Source organism: Cervus canadensis, chromosome 3 (genome assembly GCF_019320065.1).
Source record: "Cervus canadensis isolate Bull #8, Minnesota chromosome 3, ASM1932006v1, whole genome shotgun sequence".
NCBI classification, from domain to species: domain Eukaryota; kingdom Metazoa; phylum Chordata; class Mammalia; order Artiodactyla; family Cervidae; genus Cervus; species Cervus canadensis.
In genome coordinates, this window is record NC_057388.1 from 89,216,030 (window position 1) to 89,238,830 (window position 22,801).

The 22,801-nt window shown below is 37.2% G+C and overlaps 1 protein-coding gene across 3 annotated transcripts in view; it reads right to left on the reverse strand.

The window, feature by feature from the left end:
• CEP41 (centrosomal protein 41) overlaps window positions 1-22,801 on the reverse strand; it is a 50,042-nt gene that overhangs the window by 11,948 nt on the left and 15,293 nt on the right. The window contains exons 2-7 of one of the 3 annotated variants that reach the window (XM_043463726.1): window positions 20,618-20,681; window positions 11,012-11,119; window positions 8,258-10,885; window positions 6,680-6,727; window positions 2,394-2,455; window positions 1,097-1,166 (exon numbers count right to left, since the gene is read on the reverse strand). In XM_043463726.1, coding sequence (XP_043319661.1) covers window positions 1,097-1,166; window positions 2,394-2,455; window positions 6,680-6,719 — 172 coding nt within the window. In that variant the 5' untranslated portion in view covers window positions 6,720-6,727; window positions 8,258-10,885; window positions 11,012-11,119; window positions 20,618-20,681. Of the gene's footprint in view, window positions 1-1,096; window positions 1,167-2,393; window positions 2,456-6,679; window positions 6,728-8,143; window positions 8,204-8,257; window positions 10,886-11,011; window positions 11,120-20,617; window positions 20,682-22,801 lie in introns of those variants that run through there. The other 2 variants (XM_043463724.1, XM_043463725.1) reach the window with 2 other exon arrangements.

Here is a 22,801-nt window from a genome sequence, read left to right on the forward strand (position 1 = left end):
TGCATGTGCCCATATGTCCTGGTGTTGCAATCTCGACAATGAATTAAAGGACAAAATCCAGGTACTTTATAATAACCAGGTTAAAATTGGGAGTACTCATATGAGGACACTCAATTATCTCTATTACAAAGAGCCCTTATTTCTCTGCAGTGTGAGAGGCATCCATCAAAAGGTAAATTCCTGTCTTTTCCAGATTCTCTTTATCCTCCCTAACAAAAACAAGCCCAGGGAAATGACAGTTGAGTTGTACAAACCCGGTGTTCAGACTTCCTGAGAAACTTGTCTTGAAATCAGAAGTCAAATTCCTGGCCTACATCAACCTTAACAAAACACATCCCCTTCAACAAGCAGCCGCACACTGACAGCTGAGGGCTTCAGGATGAATAAAGACCTTTGCTCTGTGGATTCTTTTCATGATAGTACACCTAAGAGACTTTCTTTTCAACCTGGTATTTAAGAAAGGAGATCTGGTGCCTATCTGTCTTTCTAGCCTTATCTCATAGCCTTCATTCAGACCCCAGCCAGACTGGGTTATGTGATTCCCCAAACACGCTTGGACTTCTCCGTGCCTTTGCTCAGGCTCAGTCTCACCCTTAGCTTGCACCTGTTGAGACTCCACACCCTGAAGGCCACAGTGTGCACGTGCACACATGTATGGGGACGGACACACATGTGTTGGGGAGGAAAATAATAACAGAAAGACAAGGTTACTCATATGACAGAAATTCATACGGCTCCAAGTAAGCAGAGCTGTGTCTTTTTCATCTTGGTAATCTCACAGCACCTAACTCTATGGCCTGTACATATACAGAGAGCAGTAAAAATATTTGTTTAAAAAATTAATTAGTACATTTAAAACATTTAAGACTAAAAATGTTACAACTACTAAACCAGACAGCTTTTCTTTTTCTTTTATTTTTTTCTCAGCTTTTCTTTTTAAAGAAATAAGAATCAGCAAAGCACCAGATAGCATTTCTCAGAGAGTCACAATCTAATTACAGACAGATACATCAAAGTCCCTGTGAACACAACAGCACAGGATCCCACAGTCAAACGGTCAATTTGTTATTTTCCCCAAATCCTCAATTCTCATTACCTTCTAGCCTTTGAATCTCCTCAGCTGTCACTTCCAGTGTTTGATCAGATAGGGATGCAACCTGGATGACCTGATAAAAAACAGAATGGAATGTGTAGATGTGTGTATGTTTGTCTTTAAACAGAGACAATTCTGTTTTTAACAGAAGGTGAGGAAATATCAAACATCAAAGATCTCCTGTTTTAAGAAACTGTCAGTGTCCCCAGTTGAAGACTAAATCTCAGGTCTTCTTACTTTGAGGGCAGTAATTACATTTTCTTCATTCCAGAAGAAAAAACTTGTTTAAAACATTACACAATAAACTTAAAAGACCAAAAGGATAATTTTGGACAAGAAACATAAATAAGAGTTTAAAAATGCCTTCATGTATATTCTAGTTTCAATATAACATGCTACTTCTTAAAAAATGCATAACAGCATTGTATTAGAAATTATTCATGCAACGAAGAAATAAATGTAATTATGGATATATTGATTACAATGTTGTACAGCCAACACACAGTTTTTAAAGTACTTTTCTGTTGTAGGAAATGATAAATTAGGAGATTGTGATTAATATACACATACTACTACATATAAAATAGATAATTAACAAGGACCTACTGTATAGCACAGGGAACTCAATATTCCATAATAACTTATATGAGAAAAGAATCTGAAAAAGAATACATATATATATAATAACTGATTCACTGTGCTGTACATCTGAAACTAACACAACATTATAAATCAACTACACTCCAATAAACATTTAAAAACTGGTACGTAGAATTCAAATTAAAAAATAAATAAATCACTTTTTACAACTTAGCTCACTAGTCTAACATCCACCTTGAGTTGCACATCACTGGAACCCTTGTTTGGGGGCCAGAGAGACATTTTGTCCATAATTTTCAAATGAAAGAAGAAAGTAACTTTCCTAAAGTAACAAAATAGCCCATGGCAGAAAGACTTGGAAAAAGAGTACAGTCATAGATGGGATATTACCTGCTTTGCACAGAGAAATATGTCCAGGCAATAAAGAACCCAGAATTCTAGATTCTCATTATTAAGATAAATTGACAAGGAAAAGTAAAACTTAAACTACAAATTTGATGATTAAAAAGTAGAATGTATATTTTACTGTATAAAATTCTTTTCAAAGAAAAAAGTTTCATACCAATTAGCCCTCTCATAGGTGAAATATAAAGAAGCAGAAGAAAACCCTCTGCAAACATTACTCAGAGATGAATTTAGAAATACAGAAAGTAGCACAAATTAGATAGTCTTTACTCCAATGGAAGATCATTAAACTTACCAGCTGGGCAAAAGTTGTTACTTTTAGTCTCTTGAAAAGCTCATCTTTTTTGTATCTATAATCTGCAAAGCAGAACGGGACAAATATTTTTTCCAGGTTTATTTTGCTTTCTTGGAGGTAATAATTCTTTCTAGTCATCAAGAAATTTCATCAAGAAATGTACCCCCAAATGGTATATTTTTCCAGTTATTTACATGTATTTCCTTGCATTACTTCATTTGATCCTCAGGATAGCCTCAGAATTAAATGTGGCAGGTGTTGTATCATTTTTGCTCTGGCCAGGAGAAGCATCCTGCTGCAAATCTAAGCTATCTTTTTGGGTCCAGTGATTTTACCTCTTCCCTTTATTTTTATTGGTCTACAATTATCCTTATCATGCTGTCTCTACTTTGACCACACTGTATTGCACACATTTTTGTAAGTCCTTTAAATCCTTTTCAGAACAAGCAGGGGATAAATACCTGAATTTTACAAATGAGGACAGAGACCCAGAGAAGCTGAGGTGCCCTAGGTCAAAAGCTGGTAAGACATTTACACCCCACTATTCTATCTCTGTCCTAGAAAGAGAATAATTAGTCCTGAGGTTACAAACTATGCTAGAAACAGAGGATGACCCTTTTTTCCTGGAGCACATTACTGGGCACAAACTTACGATCGGTCCTGATAATCTCTTGTATCAATTTTCCGTCAACTTTACCTCAGTAAAAATCAACTTAATGCAGTTTTGCAATAGGAAAAAGTTCTGGAGATCTATTGTGCAACAAAGTAAATATACTTAACAGTACTGAACTGTACACTGAAAGAGGTTACAATGATAAATCTTGTACTGTGGATTTTTTTAAAACCAAACTTAGAAAAAAAAAGAGAAATCAACTGAAAACATCAATATTTACTCAGTGCTATCTTTACAGTTCTGAGACATAACTCAAACTTTTGCATTTGTTTGTGTTAATAATTCTTCACATATTAAACAGTTTTAAGAAATACAGCCAATCTCACTTTATTATTTGTCCCACAGAGGCATGTTAAAAGCTGGCCTCCCTAAACTTTTCTGAAGAAGACTTGCCAATTCTGAAGAGTTTCCAGGATTGAACTCCTGCCCACCCCTACTCTTCACTCCTCTTCTAGGTTTATATATTGGCATCCTTGACTCCTTAAATACTACCTCATTATTTCAGAATTACTGAAGGTTAGCTGGATAATTACTTTAGTCTCATAAACAAAGAATCCTGGCAAAGGAAAGATTAAAGGTACTTAATATTATTTACTTGGTTATACTAATCATTCCCATCAATTTTCCAAAAAACCAGCACAGACCAGATAGCTACTTTGGAGGATAATGTAAGCATGGTTTACCAAACACCTTGAGACTCAAGAGTCAGGAAATGATATTATCTTAAAAACATGCCTTCTCTTAAGTACCTCAAGACTCTTTCTGAGGAGGAACTAAAGCTTCTCTGTTCTAAAATGTCCTTAAGATAGCAATTTGGCTAAAAATTTTCTTCCAGGAAATTCTTAAAACAGTTTCTTTTAGATACAACAAGGTAGCAAACCTAGATGCAAAGTAGCTTCTAAAACACATCAGGATGCAGACCCGAATAAGCTGAGCAGAAGCTTTAGAAAGTGCAACTCAACTACAGTATTTCTTTCAGTTGCCACCAACTTGCCCACCCAAAGTCATTTATGTAAATCAAAATGGCAATAAGTCAGCCAATGAAAATAGTCAATAGCTTTCAAAGTAGTTTGCACTGTGGCATTTATCCATTGCTATTCTTTTGGTATAGTTAACATAGTTGGAAATACTACTCTAGTTCTTCATGTTCTATGTACAAAATACACACATTAAAACCCTCTTTAAATAGAAATCCCCTTAAATAAGGACACAGGCGCTGCTGTTTTCTAACGACCGGCACTTCCAGCATCCTCTCATAAGCACTAGAAATTGCGCTGCACATTTGAGCCTGAACACTACATACCTGGTTCTGGTTTAGAAGGACAGCCATCATGAGGACTTTCTGACATTATTACTCAGATAAAAGATTAAGCTAGACGTTTTACAGTAAGTCTTAAATTTTATAAAAAGGATAACTTGGAAAGCTCTGTCAGTCTGTCCTTGCAAGGGCGAACAGAGCTTTAAGAATGGAGCTTCTGCTACTGTAGCTTCTCCCAGACTCTATAATGGAGACAAACAATCCTAGTTTCAGATGTGTTATCAAGTTTTGCTTCTCCGGTAAGTCTGGAGTCTAAGTGTGTCTCTCTCGAGTTACTGGAAGGACAGAGACCTAACTATCTAGGGTGCTTCACTCCGGGCCCAACCAGTGTCATCTAACCACCAGAAGCCAAGAATGGGCTTTGTGAATGGTCAATAGACACAGGGTGTCTATTTTCCCCAGGCAGAGTTGAAAGAATATTCAGATCACAAAGGAATTCTGCGTTTTCAGGGTTCTGTTAAAATGCGTTATTAGCAAAGGGAAGTTAGGCTCACAGTGGAAGACAAATCAAAGGAAGTAACAGGACAAGGTTTGTGATTTCACAGAAAGACATGGCATCTAAGGTAATCTGAGAAAAGGGATGGGTTTAGGGTGTCACAAAACAAGGCAACATTCTCCTCCTTCTGACCCAAAAGAACACCTACAACAGAAGATGGGAAAAGAGAAGGAAATATTTTCCAAGATGTAGATCCCAAACCAGAATCTGAAGTAATTCTAGCTGGAGAATCAGCACAAAGTGTGTGAAACCAGGTGAGAGGAACCTCCTGTCTTACTAAATGGCAGCCCACAGCTTCTAAAGAGGGAAGGTGAAGTGCGCATTTTCAAAGACTCTAACCCACAGGTATTTCTTTTGGGAGATAAGCTCCATTTAAAGTTTATATATCACAGAAACCACATTGTGCTTTTATGAGGAATATTTTAAACAGGGTTTCAGCAAGCTGGGTGGAATGGGACAATTTTTATATGGGACAAATTTTGGTGTGGATGGGTGAGTTTACACTCGGCTACCTATGCTTAGGAGGTGAAAAAGGCTACAAACCAGAACAGAAGCAGGCCAGTTGAATTTTGCTCACAGTGGATGAATTAAGGATGACAACAATAAAGTTTAGGTGAGTAAACAAGATTTTTTTCATAGTTTAAAAATTTAATATCCACATATTTATGTATGTAAAGTGGAATATTTTGCAGATACATAGCATTTTAAATATACAGCATAAATGTATAAAGTATAAAATATGTAAGAAAAAAAGGATACTGTGACATTACACATTAAAAAACAAATGTCAATAACATCAGTCCTTATAGCTGAATGTAGCAAATAACAGATTCAGCACGGAGCTGCTCCTGAGTCTATGTCTATTGTCTGGGATTTCTAATACTGCAGCAATTCAAAAGGAACAGGAACATTATCATTTAAATTAAAAGTCCTGCTATGTAAAAACAAAAGTTCTGGTGAATTCTGGGTTTGTAGTATTTTCTTCCCAGAAGGTATATTTGACCAGAGCCAGGTCCTGAACTGCTCCCAATCAGGGTACCTCTCCACCGCCCTTAGCTCAACACTGCCGCAGCATGGGGCTCTCCTACTGAAGCTATGAGCAAATCCACCTTGGAAAACAGATGTCCCTGCTTCTCTGATGCTGGCCATGATGTGTACATTTTACATCTGTTTTGGACACAGATTGAAAAATTATGATTTTGTGCAAGCGCAGTGCACTCAGTGACTAGAAGCATATCTTTGGCGAAGATTAGTTTTTTAAAAGGATGTGCATGAAATATGATTTTTAATTAAAAGAAAGCTGACTGCAACGAATTTATAATGCATAACACCACTTTAAGAATAAGCTCTTTCTCACACCTCTAAGTCTTTCATGAATACTGTCGAATTTATACTAAAAAGAATGCTATGAAATAAGATATTATTACTCCTATCTCAGGTACAGAGAAAATAAGAAAATAGGAAAGATTAAGTATCTTGAATACAGATCATAAAGACTGCAGTACAATGAAACTAGAAGCTGGGGTTCTCACTGCTTAACTAGAGATTATTTCATAGTCCAACATTAATATCTCCCATGGGATTTAAGGCAGGCAGAACGCAGACTCAAAGACCACAACCTCAGCAGCTGACCTGATGGTACAGTGTTTCCCACATCCTTCAAGGCATCTGCCATGCTCACCTGACTCCCATAGCTTTGTATGCAAGTCACCTGTAGAGTATGGTTAGGATCGTTAAAAACCAACTTACAGAGCCACTATAGGGTTCCATTACCCCACACCATAAATAGTGTTACTCACTTTTTTTGATCTCTTCTAGCTTCTCAATGTATTTAGTCATACTGTTACCTAAAAAGAGAAGGATTTTAAATATGCTTTTAATGGAAGAAAATGAGGTCTGAGCCTTCCCATCCTGTTTTTACAGAACTGCAGTAGACAAATGGATCAGACATAGTAAATAGTTTTTAGGATTATACGGCATTATTAAAAGATAAGGAATCCAGGGAAATGTTTTGGTCAAATGTGTTAAGCTGAGGTGCACACCCAATAAACATTAAGAAGTCCCCCCAGGCACTACAAATGATCACTTTATGCAATTTTTTTTCTTTCCAAGTTAAGCCCTTCATCCTCCATTCATTCGCCCTGTAAGCTTTTTTTGTGGGGAAGGTATGCAGAGGAAGAGAAAGAAGCAACAACCTCTGAATGTATAAAATGAGCTGCTGTGCCTGGCCAAGTAACCCTTTCCTCTTCGCTTAATCTTTGTGGTTTCCTTCTCTTCCCTGAACTTGGTCTTCCACTATTCATGCTGATACTGCAGCCTGAACGAGACCACACAGTCTGTACACCAGTATTCACCATGGATTTGATTTGCTGAGAAATAACAGCAGATCCTCAGCACTGTGGGGAGTCCCCCACCCTCATGTTTTATGGCCTGGTTCTATAACACTAGGTTCTAGCCAAGGTGGTTTGGAGAGTTTTCATGCATTAAAACTGGGCCAGGATTCTTATGGTTTCCGAATGAACTAAAGTCTGGTTCTCAAGCCAGGGGCTATTATACTGAGCATGCTTCGATTTGATTCAGTTCAGCACAGCAAGCTCTATCTGGTACCTAACATGTATAGCAAAAATAAAGGAACACATTAAAAAGAATTTTTCATTTCTAAAACTGTGCTCCTAACTTTTAAGCCTTGAGAGCAACTAGTCAGTTTCAGTCACAAACTTTGGGTAAAAGAAATGCTTCTGATTAATGGTATGAACTTATGCTTTCAAGCACTGTTCTGAACTTTTCTTCATGTGTAGGTGAGAAGCAGAGAAAGAAAATTCTTTTTCTGAAACCCAAAGCACATTTTCAAAAAACTTACATCACTTGTTATTATTAAATCTATACCATCATGGAATAAAATTTCACTGAGTTAAAACATTCTTTTTTCATCTGACAACACACAGTCCCCAGATCAGAACCGAAGAGCAGGACTGATTCAGTGTGGTCCTGGACCCAGACCGTATCCTTCCAAAAGCTCAGAGACGTGACAGTAGTAGGGCTGCTCAGAAGGCCTGAGGCTTCTCAAGACAGACACTGAGAATACCCCAGAAAAGATCCAAAAAGGACCAAAGACCAAGGCTGGAATCAAATATGATCTTTTCTAGGTTCTTCAGGCTGGAATGAACCTGAGATGTTGACCAGATCTCCACAGTGGAAACCATGAATCCTTCCCAGACTCACAGCCTCTCCTGTGCAACTGTGCACTTGGGCGGGAACTCAACTGGTCAGTACTCAGCTTAGAAGACAGGGCAAATGGCATGCTCTGCCCTGTCCCACAGTCTTATTCTTAAACGACTTTATAGGTGCTTCTGGTTGCATGTTCCTGGGCCCCTTACAGTGCCAGGCTATTGACGTGCCAGTTAGTTTCTTTTCGTTGGAGAAGCTTCAGGACTCCTTCCAGAACTGTTGAAAAATTGAGGTACAAAAAGGTCCACTGACTTGACTGGAGACATAGCAAGTTAGTAACTAAGTCGATTAATATTCCCAACCTCCTGGTTTCTAACATGGCTCACAGAAACACACTGCTTCTCTAGCTGTGCTGTTTTAAAAACATGATTTCACTGTGAGGTAAATATGTAGGAAGTGTTACTTTCTTCATAGTAGCAGGTGGGAACCATTTCATGCTCTCAAATTCCCTGAGGCATGCTATGCATGGGAAATAATAGCCAGCCTTATCATATAGTCTTTATTATTAAAACACTGCATTTCCAGTCTATAGCAGTTTCCACTAACAATGTGTCTAAAATCCATTTCTCAGTCAGTTAACAACATTTTCAGAATATTTACACAGCACTTCATCTTTGTACCAGCAGAGCCTCACAATGACCCTGTGAGGTATGTTTTCATTCCTACTGATTATTTTTTCCACTAAAAGAGAAGGCAGAGAAACAAAGTCTTTTGCAGAGGTGTACAAATACTTGGCAAAATTAAGAACAAATCTAAGAGTGCTATTGATAAGAAGCTTTTTTCATTATGGCTATTCATTGTTTCCTGTAGGGGGGAAATAAAAGAAAATGGAAGATTTCTGCATTGCTTTAATTGGAGAAATGACTAAGCAACACACAAAAAAATCCCTAAAAATGATTTTAGAAAGTATGAAAAGTAGTATTTTTACCCCACTTCATGTACTGCTTGTATCTTAACTAAGCAGCTCATCTTACTGGATCTAATTTCATCTGAAAACAGCTTTTTGACTACCTTTTAAAAAGAATACAAATGAATCTATTTTATAATTGACTTATTTATAAACATATTTTTACTTTATACAAAAGTAAGGAGGCTAAAAGACTATCAACAGAATAATTTTTTTTAATTGAAATTACACATTACTGCCAGATAAATTTTCCTAGACAAGACTTTGATTAAAAAAGAAAGTCAGTGGCTCCCCACTGCTTACTGACTGAAGTTTAAACTCCTTGTTCTACTGCTGAAGACGCCAACATCTTACTACCTCTTCAATCTTGCCTTAATTACTAAACTTGACAAACTCGCTGTGAGTCTTTGGCACTCTAACATGTCACCTTGCCCACGTAATCATAATAGCTCACCCAGCTGGAAGTGACCTTTCCCTCCTCTGAACTTCTACAGAACTCAGCTTACCAGTCACAGGGCATTTATCATTATACTGCCTTATTTGTGTGTAAGTCGTATCTATCTTATTATACTGAAAGCCTAAAATAACTACACACACATAGACACACAAACACACACACAGAATACCTTTATCCTTTCCACTGTCTAGTGTTGGAGGCACTCAAAAATATTTGCTAAATGAGAAATACTATGAAAATTTACTAGTTGAAGAATCCTTATAATGGATCATATTATAATGTAAATAATCATACCCTAATTTGCTTTGAGTTTTTGGACGCCTGATTTTCTCTAAGCTATACACAACTTGATTTATATATAGTACATATATGTTACATACTATTTAAATGACCAAATTGTTTCAGGACTCAGGTAACAGAAAGGTGGTATAAGGTGGTATTTAGCCTCTACTTAGTTTATAATTTAAGTTGCAAAAAAAGATATATAAAAAGGCTTTACAAGTGGAATCAAGAGAAAGAGACAACTCAACTATATTGATATTGCTAAGCAAAGATACAGCACAATCAATGAACTGAGGGGCTCATTCATTAGAGTTTTTCCTTTGTTTTCCTATAATGTAATAACCTTATTTGTACTGAGCCAGTAAGAAAAGCAAGTGATTTTGAGCAGCAGTAATCTAAAGTGGTTAAGATTTATAAGGCAGGAACTCAGTTGCTAAGAGACAATTCCACTGCTTTATTTTTCTTCAATATTTCCCTCCTCTATGGAGAAGTTCTTTTGGCTCGGAAGGAGCAGAAAGCGTGAAAAGAGGCACAGAGGTCCTTTGTTAATCTCAATAAGTTATACGAGCGCATAGTGCTTTCTGGTTTGTAAAAGGCTTTCACATACATTTCTTCCTTTGGCGTAAGAAACAGAATTAAATACCAAGTAAAGATGAAGAGTACCTAGTCTGTAATGAGTTTCAGTGCTTAAGATCAAGGCTATTAGCAGATATTCAGGAAAAGTAAAGACTAAGAAGAAAAAAAGGAAATGACTAGTTTGTATAGAGATAAGAAAAGTAAGGTGAATTTTAAAAAATTTAAAAATGGCTAGAAAAGACTGAGTGGAAATAGTCTATGGAATTTTAGAAAGCTAAAGAAATTTGAAATTAGATTGAATATAGATTGAAACGAGAGAATGCCAGAAATGAAAGAGTGTAGAAGACTAACAAAGGGAGAGCCCTGTGGTTTGGAAATTGTCCCTTAATCAGCCTGCAGGGCTACAGAGCAGAAACCCAGAGAGGGTGCTTGAGAATACACAAGGACCCTGCGGTGGTGACTGAACAAAATGCCGGCAGGGATTTCATCGGAAGCATAATCCATTCCGGGCACAGTCTGGCAGTGCTGGGGAGCTGGGAAGATACACTCAGGCACCTATGGAACAAAAGAAATATTTGAAGTTCAAAATAATTCTGATATTTCTAGCCATGGCTATACAATGGTGTTTGAATTTATAAGAGAAGTAGTGTCAGAAGGACAGAAATAAAATATTGTCTTTACCCAGGAAGAAGATATCTGGCTTTGAAGAACTCAGTGGAAGGCGATTTGGGTGAAGACTGGAGATGCCACAGAATTCTTGATTTCTTGGGATTAACTCTGAATTGCTCACTGTTTGGTAAGAAAAGATTAAAGACCCATCTATTTAGCCTAGAAATGAGAAATGCTCATTTGTTCCTGTGCCTATTTCTACTGCTCTGACTGCAGAGCTTAAAATCATACCTCAGACAGGAATTCCTTACTTTTACTTGACCTTTAGAGTCAGTCTGGTGTTTTCACAGTCAGGATTCCTCACACTTTTCGCCTTATGGCAGACATACATAAGTGATAACATTTGGACACAACACTGAGGTTTGGGCTGTGTCAGGCCCTGACGGCTAGCCAGAGGGCTAAAGAGATCCGTATCCTGGCTCATAACCCACAGGCCACTGTACTGAATATACAGAGAGGTAAGTCACACACACACAAATGAATAGAAAGAAATGAAAATCTTTCCCTTAAATTGACTTTAACATAATTTTTAAAATCCAAAACAAAAAATCAAACACTAGAATTATACTTCTTCCATACTGATATTAAAATACACTGGGTTTCCGGCAATGAAACACACTTTGGCCTTCCAAAGGTATTATAAAACTAGACTTCTGTTTCCAGGAAGATGAGGTAGGATGTACTTTTCTCTATTCCTCCAGCTAAGTACAACAAAATCCCCAGATGACCCACAAAACAGGAGGAAATATCTGCAAATTATCCTTCAGATAAGGGTCTACTATCCAGGGTATATAACAGAACTCCTGTAACTCAACAATAAAAAGAAAAATAACCCAACTAAAAAAAGAAAACAGGCCAAGGATATGAATAGCCATCTCTCCGCAGATGTATAATTGCCAATAAGCACATTAAAAGGTGCTCAACATCATTACTCATTAGGAAAATGCAAATCAAAACCACAATGAAAATACCACTTCACACCCACAAAGATGGCTATAATCAAAACAATGGACAACAAGTATTGTTGAGGATGTGGAGAAAAAAAGAGCCCTCCTACACTGCTGGTGGGAATGCAAAGTGCAGCTGCTTTGGAACACAGTTTGGCAGTTCCTCAAAAAATTAAACACAGGGTTAACATCTGACCAAGAATTCAACTTCTAAGTATATAACCAAGAGAACTGAAAACAGGTTCACACAAAAACATGTATACTAATACTTTAGCAGCATTATGGTCAAAAAGCATAAATAAACCAAACATCTATCAAATGATGAGCAGATACACCAATTGTGGTGCTGTGCTTAGTCGCTCGGTTGTGTCCAACTCTTTGTGATTCCCATGGGTTGTAGCCCACCAGGCTCCTCTGTCCATGGGGATTCCCCAGGCAAAAATACTAGAGTGGGTTGCCATGCCCTCCTCCAGGGAATCTTCCCAACTCAGGGGTCAAACCCAGGTCTCCCGCACAGCAGGCAGATTCTTTACCATCTGAGACATCAGGAATAGCTATATAAAAGAATACTGTTTAGCATTAAAATATTGACACATGCTAGAACAATGATGAACCTTGAAAACATTATGCTAAGTGAAAGAAGTCAGACACAAAGGTCACATGTTGTATGATTCCATTTTTATGAAATATTCAGAAGAGGCAAAGTCATAGATACAAAACATAGATTGGTGATTACCAGGAACTGGTAAAAGTAAGGCATAGGAAATGACTGCTTTGGGTATGGGGTTTCTTTATGGGATGACAGAAATATTCGGGTGGTGCAAGTGGTAAAGAATCTGCCTGCAAATGCAGGAGATGCAACAGATGTGGGCTTGATCCCTGAGTTGGGAAGATTCTCCTGGAGAAGGAAATGGAAACCCACTCCAGTATTCATGCCTGGAAAATCTCATGAACAGAGGAGCCTGGCAGGCTATAGTTGCAGGCTACATGGGGCTGTAAAGAGTCAGACATGACTGAGCGTGCACACACACACACACATACACAGAAATATTCTACAGTTGATAGTATTGATGGTTTGACAACCTTGTGAATGTTCTAAAAACGTCTGAATTGTACATTTGTAAAGGTTGAATTTTATGGTATGTAAATTATATCTTAAGAAAACATACCCAGTTAAAAAAAAAGATTGAATGGAAAAAGAAAATCCTGGATGGGGTAAATTAAGAGTTTGGGATTAGAAGCTACATATTACTATATATAAAATAGATAAACAAAGTCCTACTGTATAGCACAGGCAACTATATTCAATAGCTTATAATAACCTATAATGGAAAGGAATCTGAAAAAGAAAATATATTTTATGTATATATACATATATGTATAAAACTGAGTCATTGCTATACACTAGAAACTAACATGACATTATAAATCAACTATACTTAAAATTTAAAAAAATACTGGACATTATATATAAAACAAACATAAGACAACTCTGATAGGTGGAGCGAGGAAGGCAGATTGGCTAGGGACTTTGGGACCTGAGCAATGACATAATGGTTGAGCTACCTGGGTGTGTGTGTGTTTGGTTTTTGTCTCATTACCCTCAACTTGGAGCTGAAAAAGCCAGAAATCCAAAAATACCAACAGATGGAAAAATTCCTAACAAAAATCTGCTATCTCCAGCCAAAGGACAGCAAGACAGAAAACTATCAGATAATAACTGCCTTATTCCAGTTGCATTCCACAGAAAAGCTATGTCTTACCCTTACCTGCCCACAAAGGCCAGATGGAGAATCTTGATTTTCATCTTTGTTGGGTTGTGATGAGATGCTATCAGAGTACCAAAAAGGAGGATAAAGAGGCTGGGGCTGAAAATGTACTCAAAGATACAATTGCTGAAACCTTTTCAAATTTGTTCTCAGTCCCTGGTGGCTTAGACGGTAAAGAATCTGCCTGCAATTTGGGAGACCCAGGTTTGATGCCTGGGTTGGGAAGATCTGGAGAAGGGAATGGCAATCTACTGCAGTATTCTTGCCTGGAGAATTCCGTGGACAGAGGCTACAGTCCATGGGGTTGCAGTCAGACACGCCTGAGAGACTAACACTTTGAATAATAGAAGGAAATACTATTTGGTGTTTACTCCAAGGAAATCCACAGCAAGATGTTATCATAGTCAAACTTCTGAAAACTAAAGAAAGAAATCTTGAAAGCAGCAACAGAAGAATGACACCTGACCTATATGGGAAAAACAGTTTGAATAACAGGAGATTTCTCATCAAAAATCAGGTGTCCAGAAGAAAGTGGCACAATATTTTTCAAGTGCTGGAAGGAAAGAACTGTTAACTGGAATCCTATACGAAGAGAAGATACCCTTTAGGAAAGAAAAGAAATCAAGACATTCTCATTAAGGAAAACTAAGAGAAATTGTTACCAGTAGACCTATCCTAGAGAATGGTTAAACGAAGCTCTCTAATTAGAAAGGAAAAGATAAAAGAAGGTATCTCAGAATATCATGAAAAAAAGAATTCACTAAGCAAAACTATGCCTCTTTTTAAGTACCCATGGAACATATACCAAGATAGACCATATCCTAGACAATAAAATAAACATCAATACATTTAAAAAAATTATATATACAGAGTACATTCTCTAACCACAGTGGTATCAAACTGGAAGTCATTAACAGAAAGATAACAGGAAAATCTCCAAATACTTGTAACTAAATAGCATACTTCTAAATAATCCATGGATCAAAGAAGAAGTCTTAAGAGAGATAAAAAGATACACTGATGTGAATGAAAATGAAAATTCAACATATAAAAATTAATTTTTGAGACACAACTATTAATCAGTGCTGAGAGAAATTTGTATTACTAACTATATGCATTAAAAAGAGGAAAAGTCTTAAATCAATAATCTAAATGCCTACCTCAAGAATCTAGAAACAAGAGCAAAATAAACCCAAAGCAAGTAGAAGAAAGGAAATAATAAAGAGAAAAACCAATAAAATTTAGAACAGAAAACACAGAAAATTGATGAAACCAAAAGCTAGTTCTTTGAAAAGATCAATAAAATGGATAAATCTGTAGTGAAGAAAAAAAAAGGCACAAATTACCAATGTCAGTAATGAAACAGAGGCTTCACTTCAGACATTACAGATATCAGAAGGATAACACGGAAATGCTACAAACAACTCTATGCACATAAATTTGAAAACTTGGATGAAATGTACTAATTCCTCAAAAAACACAAACCCATAACTCATCTAATATGAAACAAACAATTTGAATATCCCCTTAATTATTAAAAAATTAAATTCAAAATTTTAAAACTCTCAAAAAAGAAGTCTCCAGACACAACAGTTCTATTGGAGAATTCTACCAAATGTTTAAGAAAGAATTGACAATAATAATACACAATCTCTTCCAGAAAAACAGAACAGGAGGGAATACTTCCCAACTCATTTTATGAGACCAGTATTATAACAATACTAAAACCAGACAAAGACAATCCAAAACAAACCAAAACTACAACCAATGTCCCTCATGAATATAGACACAAAAATCTTTAATGAAATAATAAATAGACTTCAGTAATATATAATAAGAATTATTATACCATGATTAAGTGAGGTTTATTCAATAAATGCAAAACTAGTACAATATTTAAAAATCAATACAAGTAATCCACTATATTATCAAGATAAAGAAAAAATACATATGATAATATCAATTGAGGTAGTAAAAAAGTATTCAATAAAATTCAATTGTCATTCAGGATTAAAACTCTCAGAAAAATAGAATAGGAGGAAACCCCCTCAACCTGATACAGCTAACATTATCCTTAATGATGAAAGACAATGATTTCCCTCTAAGTCTGGGGTAAAGATAAGGATGTTTGCTCCAATCACTCTCATTTAACATAGTTCTGCCAGTTCTGACCAGTGCAATAAGACAATAAAAGGAAATAAACACATGTAGACTGGAAAGGAAAAATAAAACTTTCTTTTTTTAGATGACGTGATTGTCTACATAGAAAAGCCCAAGAAGTCTACCAAAAACTCCTCCCTTACCTAATAAGTACTTTTAGCAATGTCTCTGGATACAAGTTAAATACACAAAATTAAGCTGTACTTCTATATGCTAGCAATGAAAACATGGGACGCTGAAATTTAAAAATACAATACCATTTAAAATTGCCCAGAAAAAGAGAAATATTTATCTGTAAATCCAAAAAAAATGTATAGGATTTATATGCTGAAAACTGTACAATGCTGATGAAAGAAACAAAGAGTGAAGTATATGGAGAGAAATAGCATATTAATGGAATGTAAGACTCAACATAGTAACGTGTCAATTTTCCCCAAATTGATAAGACAGGTTGAGTAAATTCCTATCAAATGTATAGCAATATTTTTAAAGTGTAAATAAGATTATTCTACAGTTTACATGGAAAGGCAAAGGAATTAGAGTAGCTAAAGTAATTTTGTAAAGAAAAATAAAGTGGGAATAATCCATCTAACCAATATCCAATTTACTATATACAGCTACGGTAATCAAGACTGTGGTACTGGCAGAGGGATGGACACAGAAATCAATGGAACAGAATACAGAAACCAGAAATAGATCCACATAAATATGCCTACTGGTTTTCAACAAAGGTGAACATACAATTCAATGGAAGAAATGCAACCTTTTAAACAAATGGTGCTAGATAAATTGGACATCCACAAGCAAAAGTTAATCTCAATCTAAGTTGCACATCTTTTTTTTTTTTTTAATTTTTTATTAGTTGGAGGCTAATTACTTCACAACATTTCAGTGGGTTTTGTCTTACATTGATATGAATCAGCCATAGATTTACACGTATTCCCCATCCCGATCCCCCCTTAAGTTGCACATCTTATACAGAAATTACCTCAAAATGTATCATGGACTTACATATAAACCTAAAATACGTAACTTTTAGAAAAAATTATGATAGAAAATCTTTGGGATCTAGGTTAGGCAAAGCATTCTTAGGCTGGACAACAAAAGCAGGATCCATAAAAGGAAATACTGATATCCTGGATTTTACCCAGATTAAAAACTTTTGCTCTTTGAAAGACCCTGTTAGGAGGATAAAAAGACAGGCTACAGACTGGCAGAAACTATTTGCAAACCATGTATCCAACAAAGGACTAGTAGCTAGGATATATAAAGAACACTCAAAACTCAACAACTAAAAAGCAAGCAATCCAATTAGAACATGGGCAAAAAACAAACATTTCAGTGAAGATGAAATACAGATATACAGATGGCAAATAAGCACACAAAGAGATATTCAACATCATAAGTCATTAGAGAAATGCAAAACACAAGGGCAATGATATGTTACCACACATCTATCAGAATGACTAAAATTAAAAATGGCAACACCACCAAATGCTAAGGACATGGAGAAACTGGATCACACTGCTGATGGGAGTGTAAAACGGTCCAGTCACTCTGGAAAACAGTTCGGCAGTTTCTTAAAACACTACAAATGCAACTGCCAAACAACCTAGTAACTGCACTTCTGGGCACTAATCCCAGAGAAATGAAGGCTTATTTTCACACAAAAATCTGTATACAAATGTTTATAGCACATTTACTTGTAACAGTCAAAAAGGGGAAACGATTCAACTGTCCTTCAATAGGAAAATGATTAAACTTTCGACTCTCTGTGATCCCATGGATAGTAGCCCACCAGGCTCCTCTGTCCATGGAACTTCCCAGGCAAGAATACTGGAGAGGGTTGCCATTTCCTATTCCAGGAGATCGAACCTGAGTCTCTTGCATCTCCTGCATTGGCAGGCGGATTCTGTACCACTCTGCCACTTGTGAAGCCCATGGTGCATCCATACTATGGAATATTCCTAAGAAGTGATGTCATTTAGTCGTGTCCAACTCTTTGCGACCCCACAGACTGTAACCTACCAGGCTCCTCCATCCATGGGATTTTCCAGGCAAGAATACTGGAGTGGGTTGCCATTTCCTTCCCCAGGGGATCTTCCCAACCCAGGGATCGAACCTGGGTCTCCTGCGCTGCAGGGAGCTGCTGCTGCTAAGTCACTTCAGTCATGTCCAACTCTGTGCGAGCCTGTAGACGGCAGCCCACCAGGCTCCACCGTTCCTGGGATTCTCCAGGCAAGAACACTGGAGTGGGTTGCCATTTCCTTCTCCAATGCATGAAAGTGAAAAGTGAAAGTGAAGTTGCTCAGTCGTGTCCAACTCTTAGCGACCCCATGGACTGCAGCCTACCAGGCTCCTCTGTTCATGGGATTTTCCAGGCAAGAGTACTGGAGTGGGGTGCCATTGCCTTCTCTGCACTGCAGAGAGACTCTTTACCATCTGAGCCACCACTCAGGAATAAAAAGGGATGAACTACTAATACATGCAACAACCTGGTTAAATCTCCAGAGAACTTCCTGAGGGAAAAATCCAGTCAAAGTTATATACTGTATGATTTGATCTATATAGAAGTTGTGAAATGACAAAATTATAGAAGTGGAGAGCAGATTGGTGGGAGCCAGGGGTTAAGGAGCAGGTGAGGGTGGAAAGTGAATATGAAGCATCTTTGTGGTCATGGAAAAAAAGTTCTATATCCAGACTCTATCTATCAATGTCAGTATCTTGGTTGGGGTAGTGCAGTATAGTTTTGCAAGATGTTACTATAGGAAACTAGGTAAAGTACATGGAATCTCTGTTTTACTTCTTACCATTCCATGTGAATCAACAATGACCTCAAAAGCCCAGATGGTAAAGAATCTACCTGCAATGCAGGAGACCTGGGTTCAACCCCTGGGTTGGGAAGATCCCCTGGAGAAGGGAAGGGCAACCCACTCTAGTATTCTTGCTGGAGAATTCCAGGCAAGAATGGACAGAGGAGCCTGGTGGGCTACTGTCCATGGGGTCACAAAGAGTCGGACACAACTTAGTGACTAACACTATCTACTGACACTAACAAGTTTAATTAACAAAAACACTAGATTAAAAAATCTCAGAATATACAAGGATATAGGTAATTACTTTGTATTATAAAAAGAATATACAAATCTCAATTTCCAAAAAACTGAATTATTTTCAGGTATCATAATTGAGTCAAACTTTGGTTATGAGTTGAGGAACTGAAGAGAAAGAAATAGGTTTTCATTCACAAAACACAATTCAATTTCCAGGAGGAAAAAAAAAAAATGATGTTATAAACAAATCTATATAGCTGAAAAACATCTCAGCTCTTACAAATTTTAATTTTAAGAAGGCATTAAGCAGTCTTTAAAACATTATCTGTACTTCTCAGAGAAAATATGGTATTTTTAATAAAAGTACTTCCCTCTCAGAATAACTTTTTCCAGAAGGGTGGGTTCACAGTTGCAATTATGGGGAGATAGGTAGAGATGCAGAAGCTGAGGGCATTGGTGGTAGAAGAAATGAGGCTGGAGGAAATAACTGGGATAGCGTGGCCAAAGACACAGTACACAGGACCTCAGGCCAGGTCTCCAAAGTTGACCTCTTTATCCTGCACACAATCCTAGTTCTGTCTCCTTTATTGAACTTTAAGTAAATCTCATAATCTCTGGACTAAGATTTCCTCTTCCTCAAAGACAGAGATAACATTTTTTACCTCCTCCCATAAAACAGGATATTTACAAGGACAGATATCTGAATAGCACAAAAATGTTTGAAAGAAAGGTCCCAAAAAATAGTATCTGCAAAGCAGGCTCATTTAAAACATTTAAGTCTATTTTATATGTGGGAAAATGCATAACAGAAGACGATAATTTTGAAGAAGACTAGGAGAAAGAGAAAGAAAATGAATGAGATTTAAACAGTCAACATCTCAGTTTATTTTCTCAGTTGTTTTGAGGTTATTGGTAGAAAATTTTGTATTGCTAAAGGCATGTGGTACTCCAATCTACTAGCAAAACCATCTTAACAGGATGGATTTTCCACAGCAGACTTTAAGAGGTTGAAAAAAACTAAACAACCAACCAAAATCTCACAAGACTGCAAATCCACCAGGGGTTTGGGGAGTGGTTTTCATCCTGACACTGAAAAATGTCAACAGCATGGAAATAAGCAGTAATGCACTCTTAAATTTCATTTTACCTGAATTGCAGCACTAATTTAATTTTGTCTGGTATTTTAGTTACTCATTCAAGTCTGTCTGCCTCCACTTGAATCTAAGCTCTTTGATTGCAATAATCAACTGTTCACACTCATCTTTACATGTCCCATAGCCCAGAACTTTGCATGTAGCTGTACTCTGCAAATAGGGAATTGAACAAACATGCACAAAGTATAATCAACTGCTCCCAGTTTTAAGCAATATACTTAAATTGCTTAACATACTTAAAGGTGTTCCAAGATAGAGGTGACATCCTCATATTTTTATTAGCCTCAGTCCTGTAACTTATTAAACAATTTTTTTTAATCAGTTTCGCAATTTATAGTAAGCTCAATTATGTGAATGGAGTTTTCAAAGATAATCTGAAAAATAGCTTTCATAAGTCCTGAACTCAGAACGATATCAGACAAGACAGTGAGAAACTTTTAGCTATGATTTGTATCAGGCATGACATACTGCTTTTTGTCAATAATCAGCTATTAAGATTTTTTTTTTAAGTTTTAATTTGCTAATCTTTACTCACCAGTGTCTAGTCTTGATTTGACATGCTGATACCTTGGGTTTTGTGGTATCCTTCTGGTTAGATACTAAAAAATAAGAAAATTCACAAATAATTGGGTTAATGTTGGGAAAGGGATAATATACTTTAACAATTAGAACAAATTCTAAAATTTAATTGAATTTAAAGATGGAAGGAGCTCTAGAGGTCCTACAAGGCTCTTCACTACAGCTTCTCCACAGGTGAAGATGGTTATCATGTTCTGTCAAAATATTTCCGTATTTTGTCAAAATAATCTCATAGCACTGTGCAATTAGGAAAAAAGCTCTTGAAAATGATTTCCGACATTGAGCCAAAATTGATCTAATTTCCACCCAGTCCACTGATACAACCTAGAATGAACCATTCCACCCTGCCTCAAGCAAGCCATTAAAATAACTAAAGGCAGCTCTTTTCTCCTTTTTGATTTTCCCCTTTAGATGATGATTTGAAGGCTGTCTTCTCTGGATGCCCTCTAGATTTTATCTATACAACCCCTAAAAAATGGCACGCAGACCTGAGCTCGCTGCCCAGATGTTGCCAGGTCAGGACCCGGTTTGGCAGGTCTTTCCTTCAACTCCCCTTGAGTTGAAGCTTCACAGATGTCACCGTGATGGCATCTGCTCTCACGGCAGCTGGGGCGTATCATGGGCTCAGGGAAAGTTTATGGTCAGTAAAAAGCTGTCAGGTCTCCCCTGTCCTGTGCTTTGGTAGTAAATCTGAATCCAAGTACAAGGCATTTACCCATATTAAATTTCAGTGGCATTTTCAAAAGCCATTGAAAGAGGGAAGGCTAATGAATAAAGACATTACAAAATACAGTTTTCTTGCTCAGGCTTTTTTTCTGGCCTATAAGTATGAAAAGCAGATGTTCCAAAAAGAAAAAAGAAAAGCAGATGTTCAGTGACAGGTAGCAGCGGAACCTGAGATTAGAACTGGGTAATACCTCTCTAGCTTCATTTTCTGTTCTCTCCCACATGTTCCTGGGTTGAAGTTGCCCAAATGTTCTCCAAATGTACCAGGTTCACTCAGGTTTCCAGTCTTAGCAAATTGTCAACTTGTCCATGAGTAAAACTTCACTTCCTCTATAAAGGTGTCCAGGGTGAAATTAGCTACTTTCTCCCTGGCTACTAGAGGACTGAACCCTGCACTATTGTTTATACCTTCTTTTCTAGTCTAGGATTTCCTTGAGGGTAGGAATGATAACTCACTCAAATTTGTTTTTATCCAGGACCTAGCACATGGAGGGCACATTTACTGATATTCAACCAATAAATAAATATCTAGAATGAGGATCTTGTTGTTTGCTGTTCAGTTGCTGAGTTGTGTCCTATTCTTTCTGACCCCATGGACTGCAGCATGCCAGGCTTCCCTATCCTTCACCATCTCCTGGAGCTTGCTCAAACTTGTGTCCATCAAGTTGGTGATGCCATCCAACCATCTTGTCCTCTTACCACCCTTTCTCCTCCGACCTTCAATCTTTCCCAGCATCAGGGTCTTTTCTAACGCGTTGGCTCTTTGAATCAGGTGGCCAAAGTATTGGTGCTTTGGCTCCAGCATCAGTCCTTCCAATGAATATTCAGGACAGATTTCCTTTAGGTTAGTCTCCTTGCAGTCCAAGGGACTCTCAAGAGTCTTCTTCCAATACCACAGTTCAAAAATATCAATTCTTCAGTGCTTGGCCTTCTTTATGGTCCAACTTTCAAATCCATACATGACTACTGGAAAAACCATAGCTTTGACTGGATGAACCTTTGTTGGCAAAGTAATGTCTCTGCTTTTTAATACACTGTCTAGGTTGGTCATAGCTTTTCTTCCAAGGAGCAAGTGTCTTTTATTTTCATGGCTGCAATCACCATCTGCACTGATTTTGGAGTCCAAGAAAATAAAGTCTGTCACTGTTTCCATTGTTTCCCCATCTATTTGCCATGAAGTGATGAGACTGGATGCCCTGATCTTCATTTTTTGAATGCTGACTTTTAAGCTTTTTCACCCTCCTCTTTCACTTTCATCAAGAGGCTCTTTAGTTCCTCTTCACCTTCTGCCATAAGGGTGATGTCATCTCCATATGTGAGGTTGTGGATATTTCTCCCGGCAATCTTGATTCCAGCTTGTGCTTCATCCACCCTGACATTTCTCATAATGTACTCTGCATATAAGTTAAATAAG